The sequence below is a fragment of the Anser brachyrhynchus genome (genome assembly GCF_964034855.1).
Source record: "Anser brachyrhynchus genome assembly, chromosome: 20".
NCBI classification, from domain to species: domain Eukaryota; kingdom Metazoa; phylum Chordata; class Aves; order Anseriformes; family Anatidae; genus Anser; species Anser brachyrhynchus.
The window spans coordinates 3,873,216-3,897,071 of NC_137713.1; the positions used below are offsets into that span (position 1 = coordinate 3,873,216).

General features: G+C 40.6%; 1 protein-coding gene across 4 annotated transcripts in view; it reads right to left on the bottom strand.

The window, feature by feature from the left end:
* The window catches only part of PPM1E (protein phosphatase, Mg2+/Mn2+ dependent 1E), a 67,757-nt gene that overhangs the window by 10,129 nt on the left and 33,772 nt on the right, over positions 1-23,856 (bottom strand). For 3 of the 4 annotated variants that reach the window (XM_080563012.1, XM_080563013.1, XM_080563015.1), the window contains exon 2: positions 3,660-3,778. In XM_080563012.1, the coding sequence (XP_080419138.1) occupies positions 3,660-3,778 (119 nt within the window). Of the gene's footprint in view, positions 1-3,659; positions 3,779-23,212; positions 23,353-23,856 lie in introns of all 4 variants that reach the window. The other variant, XM_080563014.1, reaches the window with a different exon arrangement.

The following is a 23,856-nucleotide window of genomic DNA, read 5'->3' on the forward strand; positions in this document are numbered from 1 at the left end:
AAAAGACCTACAAAGCAGCATTTGCTGATTTCAGTACCAGGTCTTCACAAGATGTGGGCTATAATGATCAGGAAGCCAAGATCCCTAGGAGCATGTATATTCCCAGTTCTGCTGCTGATGAGCTGGTTCAAGTTTGATCTGCAAGAGCAGCCATTAAGCTGGAAGTAAGCTATACGTGTAATCGAAAGGAGTCCTGGCTTCTGGAAATCACACAATTGTGTCATCCCAATGCCACCATAGGAATGAGTACCAGTTCTTCCACAACGCATATCCTGCTCTCACCAGTGTCACCAGAAATCTCTTTGCTGTATAACGTATTTAAAGAGGGAACACATACAGCCTGAAATGTCCAATTTGAATTTTCCAGAAGGAAACCCCATAGACTTGCTCTTCTTATTTTTTTTTCTAGCGGGCATATACGAAGGGAAAGGGCATACATTTCGGTGTCACATAGCTGTTATAATTCAGAGCATCACTCTGAGGGAGGCACGGAGTAAGCCCATTTGCTGTGCTGAAACACTAAATACCCTTCCCCAGCAGGGAGTATGCGTACTGTCAGCATCATCAATAATTGCTCCTGAGGTTAAAACAGGAGAAAGGCCCACAACAGTCAAACCACCCCCTCACAGCTGTAAATTACTCATCACTCGTTAATGCTGCAGCGCTGAGCCAGGGCTGACTCAGCTGTCATTGTGGTTGTGTCATGGAGAATTTCATTTCCCTCCTGCTGCTCCACAGTCCCCAGTGTTGGAAGTAGTGCTTAATTCTATCACAGCTAGTGGGAAACCCAACTCAGGCATTATGATGATTTTTAGTGGAAAATCAGAGTAAAGAGAATGGCAGTAATCAGATTCAGTTTCTTAGTACTTAAATTTTAAGACCTCTCCTGAAAATTTGGACAGTGTGACAGCAGGGATCAGAACTCAGGTTTGTAGAGTAGACATGTCACTAACCAAAGTTTTCCTTAATCTAAGAACTCTGGTTTCTGACTAGCCAATGGCCTCCTCCTGTCTTTGTAACAGTAACCCCATCTCCTAACAGGCTGGGTAATGGAACTTTGCAATTTGCTTTGTGAAGTCTGCTGGGTATTTTTGATACCTCCACCTTGTAACACAGTCCTACTACACACGGACTCCTTTGGTGGTTCCTTAACAGAGCCAAAGTTCCAGGAGAACATCTTCCTCCACAAATCAAGAAAACCAAATGTTCTTAGCTCTTAACCCAAACTCTCAAAGGAAATCAAATGTCATTCAGTTCTCATTGAAGCTCCCTTGCTCCTCTCCAGTTCAATTGAAAGAGAAGAACCAGCCATGGCCTATGACTCTTAGGTTCTATTCCTGGTACCCAAAGACACATGGTTACCCTGAATATTTCAGGCCTATATTTTTACACTCCTGCATTTGTGGGCTCAGAACAGTTTTCTTTCTCTTAAGATTAGCAGTCTTCTTTCATGAGGCTTCTAGCTCCTTTCCAGCAGCACAACAGTAGTTTCTTTTACCAGTCCTAAGTATGCAATGATTTCTCACTTTGCTCTACTCAGAATGAGATGTGCCACTAAGGAAATCTGGATTTTTATTTTTTTTTTCTTCTAGCAAATTCAAACTTGAGGCAAATCAGGTAAATGTCTTCTTGTGTTGTACAGAGTAAAAATCTTTCTGGGCTTGTAAGAATAACTAACACAGAATTGGACATCAAAGGTATACGGCTGAATTCAGCTCGGTTCCACATTCTGCAGAAGTCAAGACATCATTAGGATGAATAGTGAACCCTGAGCAGAAAAATTCAAGATGTAGAAATCCCATTTCCATCACCTGCTGCAGCTCCCTTTGTTTTCTTTCAAAGCATTAAAGTCCCCTCTATAATATCAGTTAGGGGCACTCATCAATTCCAGCTCTCTAAGTATCTAGCCTGGGTTTCTCAGATGACTCCTACTAAGAAAGCTAGAGAGAATGGCGTTACTGATCTTTTGCTATTAAATCTCCTGCAGTCCTGCATGAATACCCCTAATTTTGTTATGTTTTTATTAGCCAAACCTTGTACTATTTAAGCTAATGCTCTGTTTTGAAAATTATCATTTCTGTGAAATTGCAGTATTCATATGAAATCGCTGCTTCACCGCGGTCCAGAAGATGTTCTCTGTCTTCCTCTACCCCTTTATTTTCATATTGTAATGCTTTACACTGAGTCTGTAGGGGTATATTTTATCTTCAAGTACCTTCATTATGACAATTCACCCCAACGTACTATGTCTGAAGTCTCATACTTTTAGTGCCTGCTACAGCCCGTACACATACCAATCTCTGTTTGCATCTGTGTATTACAGATTTAAATATATTTAAATGGAAATTTCTGTAGGTGTGAGGTTTTTTTCCTTTTTTTTTTCTTTTTGTTGAACTCTTTAGATATTCAGTGTGGAGGCTTAGTCAACATTTCCTTGGAGACTGTCAAATATTTATGCAAGTCTCAGAGATCTCAATTTGAAATTAATGAAGGCTGCTCAGCCAGAACAATGACAAATCTATTCCATTTACCTGCTCAGCAGGAGGAGGCAGCAGTGCCTACAAAAGGGAACCCATAGCATTTTTTTTTCCCCTCAGGTTTGCAAAGGCCTCTGAGAAATACACCAGAATCTTCCTCTTCAAGTAGCCAGATTTGTATCTCCTACTTAACCCCAGAATCTTTTTTTTTGTTTGTTTTAATCAGGAATGAAGGGAATGGAGAAAACGTCTTGGTGACAATATTTTCCAGATGGAACAACAGAATTCCTTTCAATACATGTGAGGAACGCTGTTTTTTATTGTAATAAGCATCCCAGAAATTTTTTCAAGGCTGTTTGTTTAGTCAGCAGAATTCTGAAACGTTTTAATGCATGGAAGATACTTGGCCTTGAACTGGATGCTGCAAAAATCTTGACAGCTAACAAAGATAAATGGAGAAAAAGAAATTTTCCTCTTAAGGATGAAACATTTTTATACTACCCTGCGCTGAAACTATAAAAAAATAAATTAATTAAACGCCATAGTAAAAACTATACTGACAAATAATTCAGAATTAATTTCTCTCCTCCTACATATCTTTGACTTTCCTCTAAGAATGAAGGAGAACAACTCATGCTTGCAAGCGAGCAGCAGGAGCACATAGTCACAAGTGCTTATAAAGAAATTCAGGGCTACTAGATAGAGTTCTACGGCTTATGGAGATGCACTTAAAATAAAGGATTGACTTATACCTGGTCTTACGGAGCAAAAATTAATAAAAGACTCAAGTACAGCCAGAAAAAGGAACAGATAAATACAGAGAGAAAATTTAATGGTAGAAGTTGAAATTAGACAGGTTAATATTCAAAAATGAGAAACCTCTGACTAAGAAACCAGCCACTAGTGCTATCAGGAGAGGTGGTGAATTCTCCGTTAATCTTTTTATATCACAACAGGGTATTACTTTACAAGTGAAGCTAGTCCAATCTCATTCAGCTAGCCGGTAGCAGGAGCTAATTTAGGGAAAATCTAGTACCAATCAAGTGGTCAGACTAGATGGATCACTAAAGACACTGATGACTTTAAAACCTATGACTTATCTGCAAGACAGTCTGGTACCCTGTATAAATGAAAGATCCACACCACATAGAACTGTACATTATCATGCACAGATGTACTTACGTATGATCCCATCGGCACTGTCCACATGCTTTGGTAAGTAGTGTGCTGAAAGATCACTCTGAAGGACTTCATCTGAAGTTGCTCTAGCCAAGGCAGCAGCCAGAAACGAAGGGCAGTTACTGAAAAAGGACAACAATATATATATATTTAGCAAGGTAACTTGCAGTCAGGGTGATACATAACAATGCTTTTCTATAGACAAACTGGAATGTGGACCTTGTCCAAGCCTTGTAAAAATTCTGAGTCTTCTTTGTCAAACAGCACTGCAACCCTGCAGCAGGAGCTTCACAAACTCACCACAAGGGTTTTAGTAGCATCACATCATTCTTACATTCCTTAAGTTTTAATGTTCCATTTCTTAGTCTTTATTTGCTTTTCAAATCTAGACTTGACTCCCCCCTGCAGAGTTTGTCTTCAATCCTTGCTTAGTGCACATTTTCTACGTGTGCATTACACACTCTTATCTAAAGCCCCTTCTGTCCAGCTCCTCCTAAGAAATGGAGTCAGGATTCCAAGGGATAAGAGAAGTCTTCAGTTTTCAGTTTCCAAAACCTTACCAAGCAACACTGAGGAAAGTTAAGGCCCATAGGAAGTCTGAAGTTGACATGTGTAAGGTTGAAAGGGAATTAAGCTCCCTTGCGAATGTTCTCCATCAAGAGTAAGGTGGCTTTAACTCACTATAGCTTAATTAAACCTGATAAATTCCAAGGTTAATTAATCTATAGCAAACCAAGGCCACTTCAATGTACATTTTCTCACTGAAGAGGAGTTTAATAGCCCTTCATTTATGCATACCTGTCTATTTCCCATTGGTCTGCCTTAACTTTTCCAGGTGTCTCTTGCTGAGGCAGCCTGAAACTTCCAGCTTCCACAGCTATCATTAGGGGGAACAACGGCCTGCTGAGATGTGTCCACCCCTGCAGGACCACGCAGAGACACAAGAGCTAATTCTGGTCTCAGAAACAGCCCAGAACAGGAACAGAATCCTACATCAGCTAGTCCAAGGAGCAGGCCATCAGCAAATGTACTTGCTGAGCCTATTTCTCTCCTTGGTCCCGGTAAGTGTGTGCTGGTGCTTTCACCACGAGTGGAGAGGAGGCGCCAGACTAGAAGCATCCGTCCAGCCAGGTCCGGAGCGGACAAACCTCCACGCACGAAGCACGGGCTGGTCAGGCCTTGCTGGGGGGCCTGCAGAGCATGCGACAGCCGCCGCTTGCATTCCCACGTGGTTTGGTGCCCAGGGCAGGCAGTCGCACGCGGGGCTTTTCTGAGAGGCCGTTGCACCGTCATGTTTTCCAGATACTTCATACCAACTGTTGCTACAAACAGCAGGATTATGTAACACATTCAGGAAACGTACACAAAATGAGTCCTCTGACCCATGTTATTCACTATTCAACGTATCCATAAATTATTTAAATAACAGATTAGCAATAAATCTCTTTTTCCCGAGTGATGCACTGTCACCAGACAAGGTCTGGCCCTCGAAGTTATGCAGAGAGCCACTCGCGCCGCGTTGCTGCACCATCAGTAAGAGCATTTCCTAGAATTAGCAGCTGAGCATTCCGCTCACGCAGCACGGCCGAGCCTCAACGTGCTCGCTAATGAAGCACGACTGCTTGAGGAAATCAGCTGCCTCGGGCTGGCTCTGCCCAGCACCACGCAGGAACTCTGATCCTATTTACATACAGCAACGCCTGGTGCTAAGAGTAATCAGCGAGAGGAAAACACACCGGGACCTCCTTCACTTCTGGCGCATGTAGAAGCTCATTTTCTATCTAGTCTTGTCTGCCTTTATTTAGCTCACAAAGAACAGGTTTTTCTTTTCTATTATTAGCTCCCATTCCCCAGAGACGCAGTACCGGTTGCTGTTCATGTTGCATGCAATTTCCATGTTACAACAAAAGCGAGAGATTGCGATGCCTGGGACAGAATAATTATGTCAGCGGTTAGCAACACCACGAGAGCAGCGTTCTAAAAAAACCCAGAGCGAGATTATTTATTATGGCACAGCCTAAATAAAGCTCAGCAGAAGAATCCACGCCGAAAGCATTTACAAACACCAGCCTCCCTCAGACGGAGCTCGCTTTCGGCACCAGCGTAACGGGGCTGTGCGGGACGGGCAGGAGCCCGTGCTCTTCCCCAGCCCAAGGCTCATCTTCAACAGCTCAGCGCAGAAAATTTTGGGGAGAGCCAAACTTGTTCCGTGCCCTTCACGAACGGAGGCAACAGATGCTAAAAGGGAGACTCGGGACCTCGACAGCAGAGGATGACCCCCAGACACGAGCCCCTCTGCTTCAGTCCGATGGGGCTGGAAGGAGGGAGGGCCACATCTCCGAGGACACACAGCCGTGGGCACTCGTACCTGGCACTTCAGACACTATTTCATGTATAGGGACAGACTGCAAAACCAAAAGGTGCATTTACAGCTCGTGCAGCTGGACAGAGCGTTTCCCCCCTCAGCTCCAAATGCTATTTACGTGTCCCTGCAGCAGTTGCACCCAGGAGCTCTTTATCTAGCCAAAGAATGCATTTCCATTACAATACTAAACCTACACAAAAAGCCACTAAAGATGTTATTAGATAAATTAGAGGTTTTTAAGTACATCCTTCCTGATTCTCTGGCAGCGTGGGCATGTTTAGAACACCCACAGTTGCATTGCAGCAATCCTGGAATAACTCTGCTAAGGTAATAAATCAAACCTAAAAGTGGGCAGTTTCCATCAATTAAGTTTGAGAAAAACAGTCTGAAGTGGGTTTGACTCAGCCCACAGATTATTATGTTACCAGTTTAACACACAACTCTTCTCCTTGCTGATAGCGTTAAAGTGGCAAAGATTTTCCAAACATTTTCTCTGAGCTATTCCTCTGTGCTCTAAATCTAATCCAAGGTCTCCTACTGGAAAAAAAAAAAAAAAAAAAAGAGAGATGGCAAATTTAAAATTCTTATTGCAGGAAAGTTCACCATTGAGGTTTGAGTGACTTATCAATTTTGATTGAAAAGGTAGAGAAAATAAATCGTCTGAAGGCTTTCCTTCTATGTCTGGCCACTCTTTGTCCTAATAATAACAGCTGCCTGCCAAAGAATTAATTGCCCTTGACATTTGTTCATCACAAAGCTTCTTATGTAGCCTTTATAGGGCTGTGCCGTGTAAGCAGCAGAGTGACCAGATGCAGACAGATGATTTCCCCTTCCTAATTAGCACGACACCAAAATCACTTCTCTTACTCACTTTGCTTCTGAGAGGACTTTAGTTGAATTACTTCTCCCCTTCAAGGAACAGCAGACTGCACTGGAGTTTTTGGCTGCTTTTAAAATAGATTACATTTTGGAGTCAAACTGCTAGCAGGACACTTCATTACTGCTACACTGAGACAAATGAAGAACCGGGTCTGGTATCTTTGGTTTTAGCGTGAAAGTGAACACTCAGACAAGTACCTACTGCATCCCACAAACCATCAAAGACCCACACTCCAATGGTAACTCCCTCTAGTAGTCCTCACCTCCTCCTTTACCCAGGACAAGTGGCAGCAGACAGGGACACGGGAGGTGCTTCATGTCCAGCTGCTGGCATAACCAAGGATTACCTGTTGGCTGGCTGAAAAGAAATTCTTCTGCCCCATTCCAGACGTTCAAACGTTATTAGTGGTTAAGTTATGACAAACTGAAACCAGGAGGGCACAATCTTGTTTAGCAGAGAGCTGCGAGCTACAATACCCACGTCTATTCATAGCCGTGCCACTAATTCAGGAGCTAACCTTGGACATATCACTTCACCACCCAGAGCTTCAGTTCCTCACCTACAGAGGATGATAATGTCACTTCCTGAGGGAAAGAAGAGGGAGGAAGGCTGTAGGAGGCTTAAGTCAAAGTTCATGAAATACTCTGAGATTTCTAGATAAGAGCACAAGTGAAGGGAAAATATCAAGATGATAGTGGGAGATATTTTCAACCTATACAAGATTTACGGAGCTTTCACAGCTTTTTGTGCTCCATATTCTCTGTTCTCATCTGCTGCCAGAAGTGCTAAGAGGAATACCCAGGCAAGTGGGAGCTCTGGACAGGCAGGTTTCACCTCATGCAGGCAGCTAACACAGTCATAAACAACTGCACAAAGTAAACACATTGTGAAGCATCTCAAAAATGAGAAAACCATGAAAGAAATACATCAAGTTCTTAAAACTTGGTAATGCTGATGTTTCTGGAGCATTAGCACCGCTGATGGAAAAACGATGCTACAGGCACATTACTGCCCCTGACCAAAATATATGATTGAGTGCCACCAGTGCTGAGAATGCTTAGGCTGTCATGGTCTGGTGTAACTGATGAGGCATCGCTAACTCAAATAAAGCAAGAAAAATGGACTGAAATGTACTGGTGCCTTTCAACGGCCAAAATGGTCAGTAAATCACAAAACATACAGCGTTCCTATTACCTCAAGAAACCCGTGACACTACAGAACACCAATTGTTTTAGGTAGAATGAAACATGATTTAAATAGAAATGCTATTCAGTCTGCTGAAACACAAAACAAATCCACAGGCACACGGGATAAAACATTGTATCTAGTTTCACACAGCAATCCAAGACCAAGAACATGACCTGAAAAGAACCAAGTACAGCACATTCCCATAAGGCCTATAATTTACTGTGTTAGTAAAAGGCTTTATAGGTATGACAAGCTAACGGCACCCTTTCCAAATACATTACACTGGGGATGCAGTTTGGTAAACACTCCTGTGCTAATGTGGCCTGCTGCAAGTTCTTGTTAGAAAGCAAGTCTTGCAAGAATTCAATTTAAGAAAGCCCTCATTTGTCCCCCGCCTGTATTTACAAAACACTCCAAAGTCTCATGAGACTTTTTCCAGATGGAGCTTCTGATGCAGCCTGGAAGCTCTTTGAAGAAGCCTTTAAAGTCTTTATTATTGAAAGTTCCCATGCTGTGAGCTGCAGCAGTAACGAGCAGAGAAATTCTTTGGGAAGATCCTTTGGCTTTTTCCCCAGCCCTCTGTTCAGCCACCTCTCCTTCCAGCAGCCATCCAGAAAGACAAGGTACGAGCTGAGGATTTTCTGGTTGTCTCCTAACTTCCTTACGTCAGACAGCCTCAGAGAGGAATGTTCTGTTAAGCAGTCATTAGACCCCACAACGATTACGGGTGTATGCTCTAATTACGCCAGCCAGATGCTATTTCCAGCTCCTGGCCCTGCAGGTTCTCCTCTCCTTACTCACAAAGCACTGCTTTCTCCTGCGAGCTCACCGCTCTGCTCCGACCTGTGCTGTTCTGCTGCTCTGCACAGCAGGTGAAAGTTTTGAAGCTTATTCAAAGCCTTGTCACGGTGGACAAATGGGCTATGTTTTTTCCTAAAACGTAGTGAAACCCTGCACTAGGTTTTAGCTGCAGTGAGTTAGTAAAACAAGCAAACAAACAACCAAAAAGAGAAGAAAAACAAAAATAACAATGCACCTCTTAAAAGATTGCATAACCAAAGCTCCTTGAGAAGTCGTTTGAGCTGGCAGTGTTGAGACAGTAAAGATGCTTGATAAATCTGTCTGAAGGAGCTGAAAATGTTCTACAGAAGGAAGCTGCTATCTATAGGCTTCCCCGAGACAGCTGCCTGGCCACATTCAAAATGATTCTGTCCTTGTGGTGACAGCTGTAAGCAGCAGAAATATAATACACAACCATTACAAAAATACCCTGTTTCTGATATGTTTACCATGCCTATATTCTACACAGACACTGCAGTGGTAAGTATTTATTTTACTAAATATTTAACCTTTTGCGTTGCACTCACTGCCGTATTCTAGAGTATCATCAAGTTTATGTTGATGCTTCCCTACAGTTAAGTCTATCTTAACTAGATATAACAAAAGAGAGGTGCACTGCTCATCAGGTAACATCTCCAGCAGCTGGATTAAGATGCATCAGTTTGCCATCAGACTTCATCATTTGTTGCTGTATTCATTTTGTAGTAGCTGTATCTGAGTTGTCAAAGCATTTACGGTGGCTATGATCTCAGAAACGTCCTAAAGACTTCACAGATAAATATAGCTAATGAGAACAGAATTCCTTTTGTAAGAACAATAATTTCCCTTTACAAATTCTTTTTAGTCTTAGAGATTTTTGCTAATGGTGAATAATACAAGTTCTCAACTGACTTGCAACCACTGAAGGTCTATCTCATAAAATAGAATAAAACCTTATATTAAGCTCTTATTTGACAGCTATTACTTAAAGATACTTTATAGTCTTTTAAATAACCACCTTAAAAAAAAAAATCCCTTGAAACAAGCTGTTAACTGTCACTTGTTAAGCACTATGAAGAGATTCAAAGACATTAGTTTTCACTTGTTCACAAACTAAGATAAATTACCCTAACCTGGGAAAATATTCAAACTCTTTCCTTGTTTTTTTTTTTAGAGATAGGAAGAGTCAATAAACTGCTCTCTCTAGTAAAGTATATGTGAAATAGGTATGAATGGGAAACTCTAGGAAATTATGTTTGGCGATCAGATGGGAAATACGCAGAAACACACAACTCAATTAGTGTGTGTTGGCACCGATCCCACAAAAGGGCTCAGGTGCTGCACTCATCTGTCGGGTTTTTTTTGTAGGATATTATAAATAAAGAAGTAAAGAAAGCGGTGTGCTGCATGGCACATCAAACCACCTAATAAAAAACCAAATCAGGGCAGGGAGCAATATTAAAATACTGGCACAATGCTGAAAAAAATTGCTTATGAAAGCATGTTTGCAAAACCATGGTTTATATACCCTGTTACCTGACCAGCTGGGAGAGCTGGCTGCACAGGGCTCCCCGACCCCTGCCTCCAGCCAAGCTCTGCAGGGACACAGCCGCTCCGACTGCCAGCCCCGGAGGTCCCGAGGCAGCTGGCTCGGGGTTTGTCCGTGGGTGCCAAACCAAAGATCGGGTGTCTTTCCAGCTACGCTCGCAAACCCCCAGCCTCTCTCTGTTTCAGGACACTACGCAGGCTTCCTAGCACACTACTTGAGGAGTTAATCAGGGCCGAGAGAGGGGGGGGCACTGCCCCAGCCAGGTGCTGTGCCCCCAGCCCCACATCACTCCCCTGATTACACTGCGAGCTGCTCACCTGGGAGCTGGGTCTGGCCCTCCAGTGCTGCCAGGCCAATCCCACCCATACCTGGCACGGGCTGTTCTCACCTCCCTGCCACCAGTTTTCAGAAAATGGATGGGTATTTAGTTGTCGTTCAGGCTTCAACCCCGCTTTCAAATTTTATTAAACCTGGCCTGCAAGGGTGAGCGGATTGGTGGGAGGACCCTGGTGGGCAGACAGATGCACAGGCACAAAGCCTCGTTCCCTTACAAGTCAGACTTATGAAATTAACTTTTGGAATGGCGTTACTAGAATTTCATCCTCTGATACAGGTCATGAGAGGAAACCCTTGACTTTTAGCTTACACTCCTCAGCACATGAATTAGACTGAGACCTCTAATCCATGTTGTGCTGTGCAGCAAGTCTCTCCTTCCTTAGAAAGCTAAGGAGAGATAAGCAAGACAAAATAAAAAGACAACTCTGTCTTTGTGACAAGGTACAATGTCACGTAGGCTAGCGTATGTTTAAAAAACAAATGCTACCGACAAAGCGTCCACCCAAATATTTGTGATTTAGTGACTGACACCAAGAAATGATTGACGTGGAAGGGGTGAGCTGTGAAGAATCCAAACTACATAAAGCAGCTTCTACAGAGCTGTTTTGCTGAAGAGATTATCTGTATATTGTCTTTGAAACCTAACTACGATTTCCCTAGCTCATTCTCACAATATGGCAGTTATGAGGTTACTTAGGTACCAGGCTCTGCAGAGCTGATGCCACCTGCATTAAAGCCTGGTTTTAAAATGACAGAAGTTTATGATAACATGAACAACCCTTAAAAAAAAAAAAAAATGTTCAAGGAGCTGAAAGGAAAATTACTGCAAAAAATTGAATTCCCAGAAGAGATGCTATGATAGTTTTCTTCATTACATCAAAGTGCTGAAGGTATAAAGTTTGCTCTTCAAATCATATTGCAGGGCTAGAGTACTTCAGAGGTGTATTACACTCACCTGTTATTATAAGAAAGGTAAACCTAAACTTCGAAGGAAGGCAGAAAAACTATTTCACTACAGAAACGGACCAGAATCCATGCATCTCAGTCAGAATACTGAACAGCTGAAGCTGCCTCTATGTATTAGCCTCTCCCTGTCTAAATTAGTCCTTTCCTGTATGAGCAGCAGGATTCTGAGGGGTTGGACAGTCTTTTATTAAATTCTATTTACTGCTATAAAACATACTTTAGAAAACTGAAAAAATTATAGCAATTTTTTAAAAATACTGCAAGGACACTTATTTGATAGGCATTTATTACAATGTTTAGATATTTAGGGCTCAGCTATGTATGCATAACTACATAGTCATATATATATCCACCCTATCATTAATTAATCAAAATAAAGATTATTTATGGGAATCACCCAATCACCTGAGTCACATGTGACTTTCAGGAATTTTGGTTGTTGTTGTTATTGTTTTACAGGGATTAGCTTGGATACTTCCACGGTGCTTTCTCTGCTCAAACAACTGCTCAACATCTGAGTGACACGCATACCTTGTAACCGAAGCCTTCTGGCTGCCATTCCAAATACCCGTCACTGCCTACTTAGCGTCCCTGTGCTTGGAGTGGCAACGAAGTCTACATCTATGCAAGATCCACGCCTACCTGAAGAAACACATTTCTTAACTGGGAAACCAACGTCAACACCTATTATCTCACAGGGAGTTTCTCTGCTAGGCTGGGGCCTGTTACAAAGCTCTACAAGACATTAAAAATGTCATTGATTTCTCTCTCTTTGGCTCTCAGTCAATTTGAAAGTCAGCATAATTCAATATCTTTCTACTAGTTCCATTAGCAAAGAAAGGAATCCATGCTTCAATCTGCGCTGCCTTATTGGAAAAAGTAATTTAATTTTACATCTGAAAGCGTGCCAACATCAGCATACGACCATACATAGTATACACAAAATTTAATTTACAAATTTTGTATTTTGTCAAGCCAGAATGAGATGCTGACTAAAATCAATGACAGCGGCTGAACTTGTCCTGAAGATATTTACATATATTCTTTTTATTTCAGGTACTTTATGTCCTAGCTGGAGTTTTGATGATCTCTCCTTACTACATTGTATTAATGACCTACTAGCCAGAACAGTTCATCTTGCAGACAGTAGGCATGCTTTGCCTGAAAAGTTCAGAGATATCATTTACTTACCACTACTTCGTCTCCTATTTTTTTCTCCCTGTTAAAAATAAAATTTCATTGATATTTTCCTTAACCTGAAGACATATACTGCATACATTCAACATGTCCGGAAACAAAAGTTAAATAAGAATCCCTCAATGTAAAATATCTATTTTATTTCGGATCAGATTAACATGCCAAAGTTCTCTGATTACTATCCAAAAAGAAAAATGTATTTAACTGTGTAGTAGTTTGCTTGATTTCAAACAAATGAAACAAAATGCTCTATAGCAGTACATACTGCTCTCTTCATCTATATCTCTACTGCAGATCATTATTAAGGCAAATAAAAGTAAAATGACTTCTCAAAAAAAAAGAAAAAAAAAGAGAAAGAGGACAATGAATCTACAGTACCCATTCAAACAAACTGCTTTCGCCACGCAAAGCTATTCCCCAAATAATTGTGTCTGTATTTACTGAAATATTTGTCTTCATGTAAATAAGAAAAATAAAAGTTGCAGGCCAGGATTTTCAAACGACATTTGATCACTTAACTTCTTTCAAACCCTTGGACAAATATCAAATATAAGGCAAAACACACCCCAGAAGATTTACGACCACTGAGTCAGCAGAGAACATTCTCTCTCTCTTCTCTCTCTGGTGAAACGCAGTTCATCGTACAAATGGCTTGGGTGTTTACGCCAGATGTAGGATTAGATAATTAGTCATCTGAGTCCTGGATGTCAACTCTTTTGTGATACAGAATTTATTCCAAATGCACCATTTATAATCAGTTGACTTGCAAAAGCACTCTGGTGTTATACAGTAATACATCTTATGATGTACAGCCAAATATCTGCCACTCCATAGCAACATATTCTATTTCTGCTGTAGCAATACCCTGCCTGAACTTAGCCCTTCCAATGGCTTCATTTTTTGTCTGTAGGATCGGGATAATGACAGTGACCTTTGGAAAGCAATTCCAACTCTAATGGTGAATAGTGCCAAGGAGGAGTGGGTATTATTAATTAATCCCAAATCAAGAAAGGAACAAGAGAACTGCAATTCACTTGCACTGATCGCCAGAAAATATTGCTGCTCTTTTGCTTACATTTCTGATATGCCAGAAAATCAAATTAAAATGAAACATGAAAAGTCTATACGTCTTTAAAAATATTTTTTAGAGATAAACATATAACTACAAATACATTCGAATATTAAACACTGTGGCAAACTAAAGATTTATCCGGAACCTCAATTTCAAAATTACCAACACTGATGCACACAGAACAAGACACTAAAGGGGTAAATGGCTCTAAGATCAGGCTGCATGCTCTTTTACAGGAATAAAATTTTGCTTGCTCGGGAGGGATCACATCCTAATTCCCCCTGTCACTCTCTGCAGAATTGCAGAGGATATTCGTGGTAGGGTTTTAGTTTTTTTCTTCAAAGGACAATCAAAATGTTTTAGCTACTCTGTTTCACATTAAAGTCCCAAATGCATTCTATTCTACTGAGCCACATAGTTATTTCAATGATTCTTAATAAATAACAGTTGCCAGTAGTAGTTAAGCCAACAGATCTGAATTATTTATAGTGTTGAGGAACAGAACAGCAGATAAAATGCATTAGGGCTTTCAGTTTTTCTTGCCTGAATGACACAATGGCAGCCTTCAGACATTTTTCCACAGGCTGGTGCTATAACATATTCTGCTTCCAATCCTGACTTAAAAGATTTTCTGAAGAGAAAACAGCCAAACCTACCACCATCCATCTTCAGTGATCACATTCACAAAGAGCGGGTAAGAGATTTGCCCAAATATAGTACATTACTATGGATTTTAATTTGATTGAACAGGTCATGTTCAAACTACTATCTTGTATTATTTGACAGGACTTAGTTACTTAGATGCCATTTAGCATGGCTCTGTATGCTCCAGTTAACAGTCCAGAAGCACCTCATGATGTTGAGCTCAGTGTTTCTCTTCTCCTGTGCCTATATTCCTTCCTTCCTTCTGCTGCAAAAAAGCACAGCTATCATCTTGATTTTACAATGGCAAATCCAACTTCACATTGAAGAGTGGAATGTGGAAATCCCAAACCTCACCTTTTTTTCCATGCCTAGGTTTTTAAGAGACCAAATCATGAAACACTGGACACACGGAAAACAACAGGGAAAGAAATTACCTCGACTACACCTGACAAATTATGTCAACCACAGTCGCTGAGGTTATGCTCCTTGTGGCTTAAAAGATGCATTCAAATATCTGTCTGGAGTGACGGATGGGATAGAGTACCTCTGCTGACCTCTGTCTGGGTAGAAACCTGGAGGAATGTCCTGCTTCCCCACCATGTACGCACATCACAGGGGACTGCACCAGTGTGAAATTCTCTACGCACAATCGATTCACATGGAGAACCGTGCCCACAAATGACAAGGAGAGATTTACACGCAGATGCTGCAGAGAGAAGAACTGGGGGAGTAGTTGTAGCACCATAAGCTTAAGCCAAACAATTTTCCTTTTATAGTTCACCTTCGCTTTCTATATGGATCTATTTACGGCAGGAAATGCTGCAATTTGTAGTGTTTCCGAAGAGTAAAAATAAAGAAAAAAAAGAAAACCTGGAGAGATTAAAAAATAAAAAAATAAAAAATGAAATAAGCCAAAACAAAAACCCCTCCTCTACCCAAATACTATAGAAATGGGGGGAAAAAATCACTTTTGGCTCATGTGAGGGCATTAAGGCATCTGCAAATGGCTCCATCAGGTGCTGGATTGCAGGGATGAGCCTTAGTGTCCAAGCTGTCAATCAAGCAGGCTCAAGAGACACAGCTCTCGGTGGTTCCCTGCTCCCCCTTCCTTGGCCGAGCTTCCCAACTCCCCCCGTTCAGAGTTATTTAAAATCTACGCTCAATTTACTGAGACCGCTGCGTTGAAGGTGCCGTACGTCACAGGGGTGACCACGCTCAAAACAAGAAAGCTTCTGCTTTGGGTAAAGCAGGTCCTGAGCCTGCAGAGCGTACAGCTTGCCTGCAGTGTGCGTCTATATATAGCTCCTTTTGCGCACAAAGGCTATATGAATTCATTCTGAACAAGCTCAGGATTTCAAACAACTCTGCAGTGCTTTAGCCTCCCTCCCATCCCAAAAGGTACAGTGAATTATTTAAAACCTGGAAAAGATGTTCTAAAATTATTTCCAGCACCACTTAAAAACAAATCTGTATACGCATTCCCATCACAGTTGTAAGGTCAAATGAAAGTAAGAGCTGCCAGCTTTTACAGCTATGGCATTAAAAAGTAAATCTTGTAAGGTTATAGGCAATTGTTTTCTACCTTGAACTTCTCCATACAACTTGAAATCTACCTCTCCGTTCACCAAAAACTGGGGCTTTGTTTATGCAAAAGAATCAATCTTTTCTTAAAATCTTATTTGTGGCATTTAATTTTGTACGAGCAATATTGGATTAACCCACTCACCTCGCCCACCTCAGGGGCAATAATGCTGTCCCCATCTATTGCAGCTCACGTAGAAATAACCCAACACCTCATCTTGCTCTCTGCCCCCCTCAGACAAGACTGTTATCTTTTCCCATAAGTTTATTATTAAACCTGTGATCTCTTCAGCAGGCAGACAAGCTCTAAATATAAAGAACGACTGTTACATAATGCCTCAAGAAAGGAGGCAGCATACAACACCCTGTAGACAACACGACCCTGAGTAGCATAAAAGTGGAAAGGGGATGAACATCTGTGTTACTGTCTTGCCTTTGCCTAGTGCCTGGACTCAAGTCCATCCTGTGCACAGTAGAACATGGAAGCACATCATAGATGTGTAAAACTTCGTTTTTATTTTTATGGAAGATAAGCAAATGCAAACAAGCAACTTTATCTGGAGGTTAATTCAGGATCTAGCAAAAACTTACTCAGATCAGAAGACATCTTCCTCAAACACAACAGAACTTGTTTGAAGCTCCCCGAACCAGGACTGTAAATAATACACTAGCGAGGACTGACTCACCCACGGTGATGAGTAGGCTCAAAGCTTCTTCAAACGGAGCAGCGGAGCAGCGTCACAGTTATAATCAGCAGTTAAGAGAGTTACTTAGGAGTCACACTATCAATTACAATGGTAATGCATATTCAGGGAGTAAGTGATATGCAGACAGAGAGAATATGAAATCAAAACATTAATAAAAAATAAGGAACCTTTGGAGTCAAATGATTATCTTCTATATCTACAGTGCTTTATACATACCCAAATGATTTATAAGCTAAAAATAAATGATTACTTCTACCAGCATGATGTGCAAGTTACCTTGGATGAAAACCAGCACGTTGCTAATGATGGATAGAAACATTACACAACTGTTTTGAACAAACAGCAAAAAAAAAAAAAAAGGTCCACAAAACAACAGGAGGAAATCTCTACAGAAATTTAAGTTTTCTGAGCTAAAATTTAAGCACAATAATGTGAATATCATCTTGACTTACTACAGCCATGATGGGATTTTCCATGTAAATGTGAACAGTAAGAATTATATGTCTATCTTGATGTCTCATCCTGCAAACTACATCATCATCCTTTGGCATCATACTGTACCTGAAATATAGACACGTGTTTATGGGTGTGTCTGTCTGTATTTTAAAATATGAACAATCACCACAGATTCCTTGGGAAAAGGAAGAAATAAAAATACTGAAACAGAGAGAAGATCAAAAGTCACACAAAAGCAGGTAGCTAACCTGGAAACTACATCATTAAGACACTGTGCCAAGTAATTGGAAATAGAGAAATTCAATCAATTCTGCTCCCCAAACACGCAGCCAGTACAAACTATCAATAATACTGGCCTTTAAAAAGTAAAGAAACACAAAGAAGCCCCTTGAAAGCACAGTTCTGTACTAAGGATAGCAGTAAATTAGAATAACAATTATATAAGCACAAAAGAGCAAAGTCAGGAGGAAGCCATCAAGTAAAGATGAAATTCAAGTATGTTTTATTAGCTGGAGCAGAGAATTCTGTGAAAGAGTGCAGACAGACCATGACAAAAGCCGTAAGATTTTTTAACTATCAATAGAGCACCAAATGTAAAAAATACAATAAAAATCTGTATTTTAAAACCATACTGAAAAGTAGCAATGAATTGTTTTTGTTGGACCTAGCTGTAAAAGGCTGCTAATAGCATGCAACTGATCTATCAGAAGTACAGTCAAGCTGCACAAAGACTGCCCCTAGGGCAGACAGTTTTCAAATAAAAATACAGGTGGTACACCCGCATGAGTGAGCTTTTTACTGATGCATGGAGTCAGCATAAAAAGACGCAACTGTGACCAACTGCGATTGGTTAGATTGAAAATAATATACCAAGAAAAGAAAGATTAGGAACACCAGCTGAGCTCAGAGATAACACAGGAAAAGTTACCGTTAAAGCAAGATTTAAGTTATAATAACACAGCGGTAGTAAATTGGAAGATGTAACATGATAGGAGACTAAGCACTGCTCCCAGTTCCGCATCTGACAAACGACACTTCTTCCAGCAAATCATTTAATCTCTACACATCCATCTATCTAGGTGTCAAATAAGTTTATTGCCTTCAAGCTTTGGAGAGGTACCGTGAAATTTAATTCATTAATACCTGGAAACTGTGTTTTAATCCTTGGGTAGAAGGTGCTGGGAAAGGACACCATATTACCACATTAAGACTGCCTAATAAACTAAAAACACACTTATAACAAGCATTGCATAATTCCTGTTCTGGACCGTATACAGCATGGTCCCTCAGGTGTTTATGAGCAGTACAAAACTAGTTATATTTATACAGCAAAACCCACACATGATTACAGGCTATGCTAACACACAAATACTGTCAACCTCCGGCTAGCACGCACAACAGCAGCAGTAAGAACACGGCAGGATGATCCTCGGCATGACAGTGATGAGAGACAATCTTTGCAGGGAGCTGGAAAAACACCTTTGTTGTTACCAAAAACAAAGTCAAACCATTCAGGCCTATCTGTGCTTTCCTCCTACAGAAGGATTTCTGCAGGAGCAAGGACAAAATACATCCTGATAACAGAACAGCACACCAAATAGGAAAAAAAAAAAAAAAAAAAAAACAACAAAAACCGATTTGCTTTTAAGAGTAACAGTATCACTACTACAGAACTAAATCTGTGAATCTGGTATTGCTAAAGTATAAAAACTCAAAGGTGTTTAAAACCACATTTCATCATCTGTTCTGCAAAATAACAGTCTGAGGTGTGTTTCACACCTGTTCTTCTAGAACATCTTCTGAAAAAGGCATTCAAAATTGTATTTGCTTAGTGAGCTCCTCATTTCCCTCTCCCGCTCTCTCTCCTGTTTCCATTTCTGTGCCCCGCAGTGCCTCAGGACTTTCTCTTTTCTTTGTCTTGGGTCACTCTTGTAGGATGAGAGGGTGCAGTCACAAACCAGGAACATCAGTGCACTGGTGGCATAGACAATTACGCATTTGTTCCAGAAATACACAGAAAATAAAGGAAGAATCCTGCTTCATCAATGTGGTCATAAATACTATTCTAAAATCTTAATCTAAAAAGTACTAAAAAAAGCAGATGGAAAAACTAAGGGTGGATGAAGAAGTAACTTAGGTCCAAATGTTTCCTGAAGTTACTGAGAATGAAAAGTTGGGGGCTTGATTTTGTATGCCCTAATGATTCTCAAAACTTCCAGAAATCCAAACGAAACACCTTGTGGAATTAAGCTCAATTCTTCCCTTCAGTGTGAGCAAAAAGGAAAACCTTCAAAACCTTTACAAATGTAAAATACTGTAGATTTTTCTATGTGTAGAAAAAAAGGCATGTTCAGTCCTACACTGCCTATAGAGGCTAGACATACAGTCATTACCTTTGCTTTTCTATTTGAAAACTTAAAAACTAATTCAAATTAGATTAATAAACTGTAGCAACATCAAATACAGAGGAATGCAAAGGCAACAATATGAACTCCTCAGGGATCAGGGAAATTAAACAAGAATATGTTAGAGCTCTGGTATAAAACAACAACGCTCTGGTGACAAATCTCACCCTTGTATCAAAACTCTGTTTTCTAATATTCAGCCTGTTCTTTTTGATCAGGGCTGGTTATATAATCATCAGCCATGCCATGATTTTGCTGAAATCATTCATTTAAATTATAGATTTTTATTAGTACCAAAGACAGCTAGAAAATCAATTCATTTCCAAATAAAGTACAGCAAGGTTGGGGCCTTAGCACTGATCCGCTTTCATGTGGGCTAGACGGTGGTAAAATAAAATGCTTAGGACAATAAAAGAGATTCACAAGCTCAAGTAACCAAAGAACAACAACAACAAAAAAAAAACCAACGGGAAAACAATGCAGACAAGAATGCAAATCTGCCTGGCTCTGCTGTTAAGAGCCAAGACAGAACGTGCTCTCCTACCCAGAAGGACAGCCTGTGGCAGGAAGTCTGAAAAATCCAATAAGGCAAACTGCCTGGGTCCCCTGTTTATAGCTCTGTATTAATTCTTGATATTTAGCATGGCTTGTCAAGAACAATGCAGTATTGCACAATTCTTCATGAGGCTCTTCTGCCTTTTAGCTATGAGTCACCATTGTATTAGGAAAAAGTGCGCTTAATTTAGTAAACACAGAAGGGTATATTACATATTTTCTTAAGGTTTCTGATCCAGGGGGCTACATTTAATTTTTTTTTTTAAGTAGCTGTCTCATTTCTCTTCTTCCCACCCCCTCTTTTTTATTACATAAAACTATGAAAATTTTGTTAGTCTTCAGTAGGCGGCATCACAGGAAACACATAGTCGTGAACAGGAGAGAAAGGGGTTTCCACATTTGATGGAGGACTTCAGATCTGCTACACTCCCCCTCCTGCACAGATGGCTTCAAGGGAGAAAGGAATATTCCTTCAATATACTTCCTCTTGCAAAATACATTGCCCCAATCTTTCTAAGAAACGGCATGAAGGAAAATGAGAAAACTGCAAACAAATATTAGCATTGATAGCAACTTCTTAAATCTAGACCTAGTGTTTGAACAAAGAAAATGTCTGAATATTGATAAGAAAAGTTCATTTATGCTGGAAAAGGGAGAGTACTTGTGCCCTTTTCAGTAGATACTCTGAGTTTACTGTGATCCCAAGTGAAAACAATAGCGAATCTTACTGATTTTAACACCTCAGTGATCAAAGCTCTTCTCTGATATTCAGTAGTGATTATGGAAGGTCTGCAAGGAAAGAGAACAGCAATGTATGATAGGACAACTCTGAATAACTCTTCAGTTTAGGTATCTCCAATGCCTTAGCACGTAAGAAAAAAAATAAAATTGTGACTAGAATGATCGAGATCAATTTGCATACCTGCTACTACAGTAATTGAAGACATCTTACTTATGGCATTTCCTTCATAAGAGAGATTTACATGCTGATATATTTTACTTCCAAGTTAGAAAGAATTTGTCTTTCATTGCAGCTATTCTCTGGAAGTTGTTAAGGGAAAATGGTGAGAACCACTGATAAGAGAAAGAACAGGTGAGTAATAAGCCAGGTCCACAGATCCATCTGCACCCTACACCCACCTCAGCCTTTGATATGGGACCAAGATGGCAGAAAGTAACTGGACATTTGATTCTTTCCTTCTTCTGTATCCATACATGTAACCCATTACCCTTTCACATCCCACGCCCTAGCCCAGGCACACACAGAGCAAGCTGACTCCTCCTGTCACACCTCTAGTTTGTGCCGCCCAGGGCTGACGAGCTGATGATGAGCAGAGAAGACCTCCCAGGTTTTCTTTGGACATCCTTCCAGGACAAACTATTTCCTCCAAATGTAATTGTTGTGATATGCAGGTGCAGAAAAAGTCAAGAAATGTGAAGCAGTTGGGAAACAGGGGAAACTAGGGGAAAAAGTCCTGACAGTATTACAGGATGTCCCAATTATCAGTCCACGTTTCCTTCAAAGCTTTACTATTGGAAATCAAGTGCCTGTTGAAGTATTGTATTTTAATGAATCTAAAGCAGCAAGCAATTTAAAAGAAATGCAGATTTCTCATGACATGCTGTTTCATGATGAATCCCTTCGCAAGTGGGAGGACTCAGGAAGACACTTAGATTTACATATATTTGAGACCGAAAAAAGCTGTTTGACTAAGCTGGGATTGGGTCTTCCTGTGGAGTCTTCCAGACAGATCTGTCTGGAGGCTGCTGTAACATCCACTGCAAGACTGCCTCAGTCTCAGGTAAAATGCATAATTTAACTTCAGAATACAGTCTTAAAGCTATCATACCGACCTCTTCTTTTTACCATTAGCACAATATTTCAAGGTCGTTCGTGCATAATATGTAAACTCTAATTTATGATTTTACCTTGCTTTTAAACAAATAAAACATTAGTCCGTTCTATCATTGTCCTATGAATGTGACTACGTGCCATTTCTGACAACCAGATTTTTACCCCTCTTTTAAAGGGTACAGTACACATACCACAAAGATACTAATTTGATGCAAATCTACATAATACTAAAAAAAATGGATAGTTTATTTAAAAGCTTTGTTAGACCCAACTTTATATAGCGTATCATCACACAGCAGACTAGGTAATGAGTACCTATGGCTTTTTTCCTCATTATGGCCAATATACTCAAACAGTAGTAACTTTTTTGTAAAAAACTTCATCTGCCAAGGATCTAGGTGAAGCCTAAGCCACTCACCAGAAAATATCAGGATTCACAGCTTGGCAAATGCAGAAGAGATTTTTAAGTATCATCCATTTGCTTTTTGGCATAAAACCCAGTGCTCCGCTATCAATTTCTGTGCGTAAGAGATCCAGGATAGAAATAGCAAGAAGCATGCATGATAATGCTTGCTGAAAAGAGTTTACCAAAAGGACAGATAAAAACTGGCAGGAAAAAAATCAAACGTGCACCGCAACGTTCACATCAAGACAGCTCCTTCACAAGGCACATTCCTTCAGCCATTACTGCACTTTTACCGGTTACAATTTACCTTCCCCTTGGGGAAAAAAGACATTCAGATTTTAAGAGAAAAATGTAAAATCTAAGTACGTGGAATCTGGACGCAGTGACAGAAAACAGCAGATGGCCAAAGAGCGAATACACGCCTCAGTTCACTTCTGGGCCTCTGGTACCGCTCACAAGCCAGTGACGCCAGCAGAGCCCCTCCGCGGACTTGCGCTCCTGCCAGCACGCGGGGGTCACTTCCTATCCCACTGTGCTGGAGACGAGACGTCTCCCAAAGGCAGTGGTTACTCACCAAAAGAACACTCGAGCTGCAGCCATTCTGTACGTACACGCGGTCATCCTGTAATGCCTACTGGGTTCCAGGAGCAGTGCCTGTTTTCGGATGCTTCTCCTCCAACCAGGTAATACCCAAGCTACCTCAGCTGCAAGATCCTAGTTTAAAAAATGCAAATATCAGAGGGAAGCAATCAGAGAAGAGCAATGAGAATGATCAAAGGTTTAGGAAGTATTGCCCATGCAGAAAGGAGGAGACATACAGAAACATGAAACAGATAAAGACATTATATAATCCTCCATGTTAATGAGAACGGGACAAATATTATTGAAAAAAATAACAGGAGATTCAGATTAGGTGGCAAGAAAAACCTTCCCTCTGTAACTAAAATCACCAAGAACGTTAACAGCCTGCACGAGGAGGTTGCAGGATGTCCACTGCTAGAAATTTAGAGAAGAGGGCAGACAAATACCTCTCAGGATAGGGTTTAGATTTAGCTAGTTCTACCTTGAGGTAGAAAGATGGACTAAATGACCTCCTGAGCTTCTTTTCAGCCCTATTTTCTATGTTTTTTTCCTATTCTATTAAAAACAGGTGAAATTTCCCTTAGCTCTTTTCCTTAGAAGGAAAGAGGGTAATTCAAGAGACACATTATCTCCAGA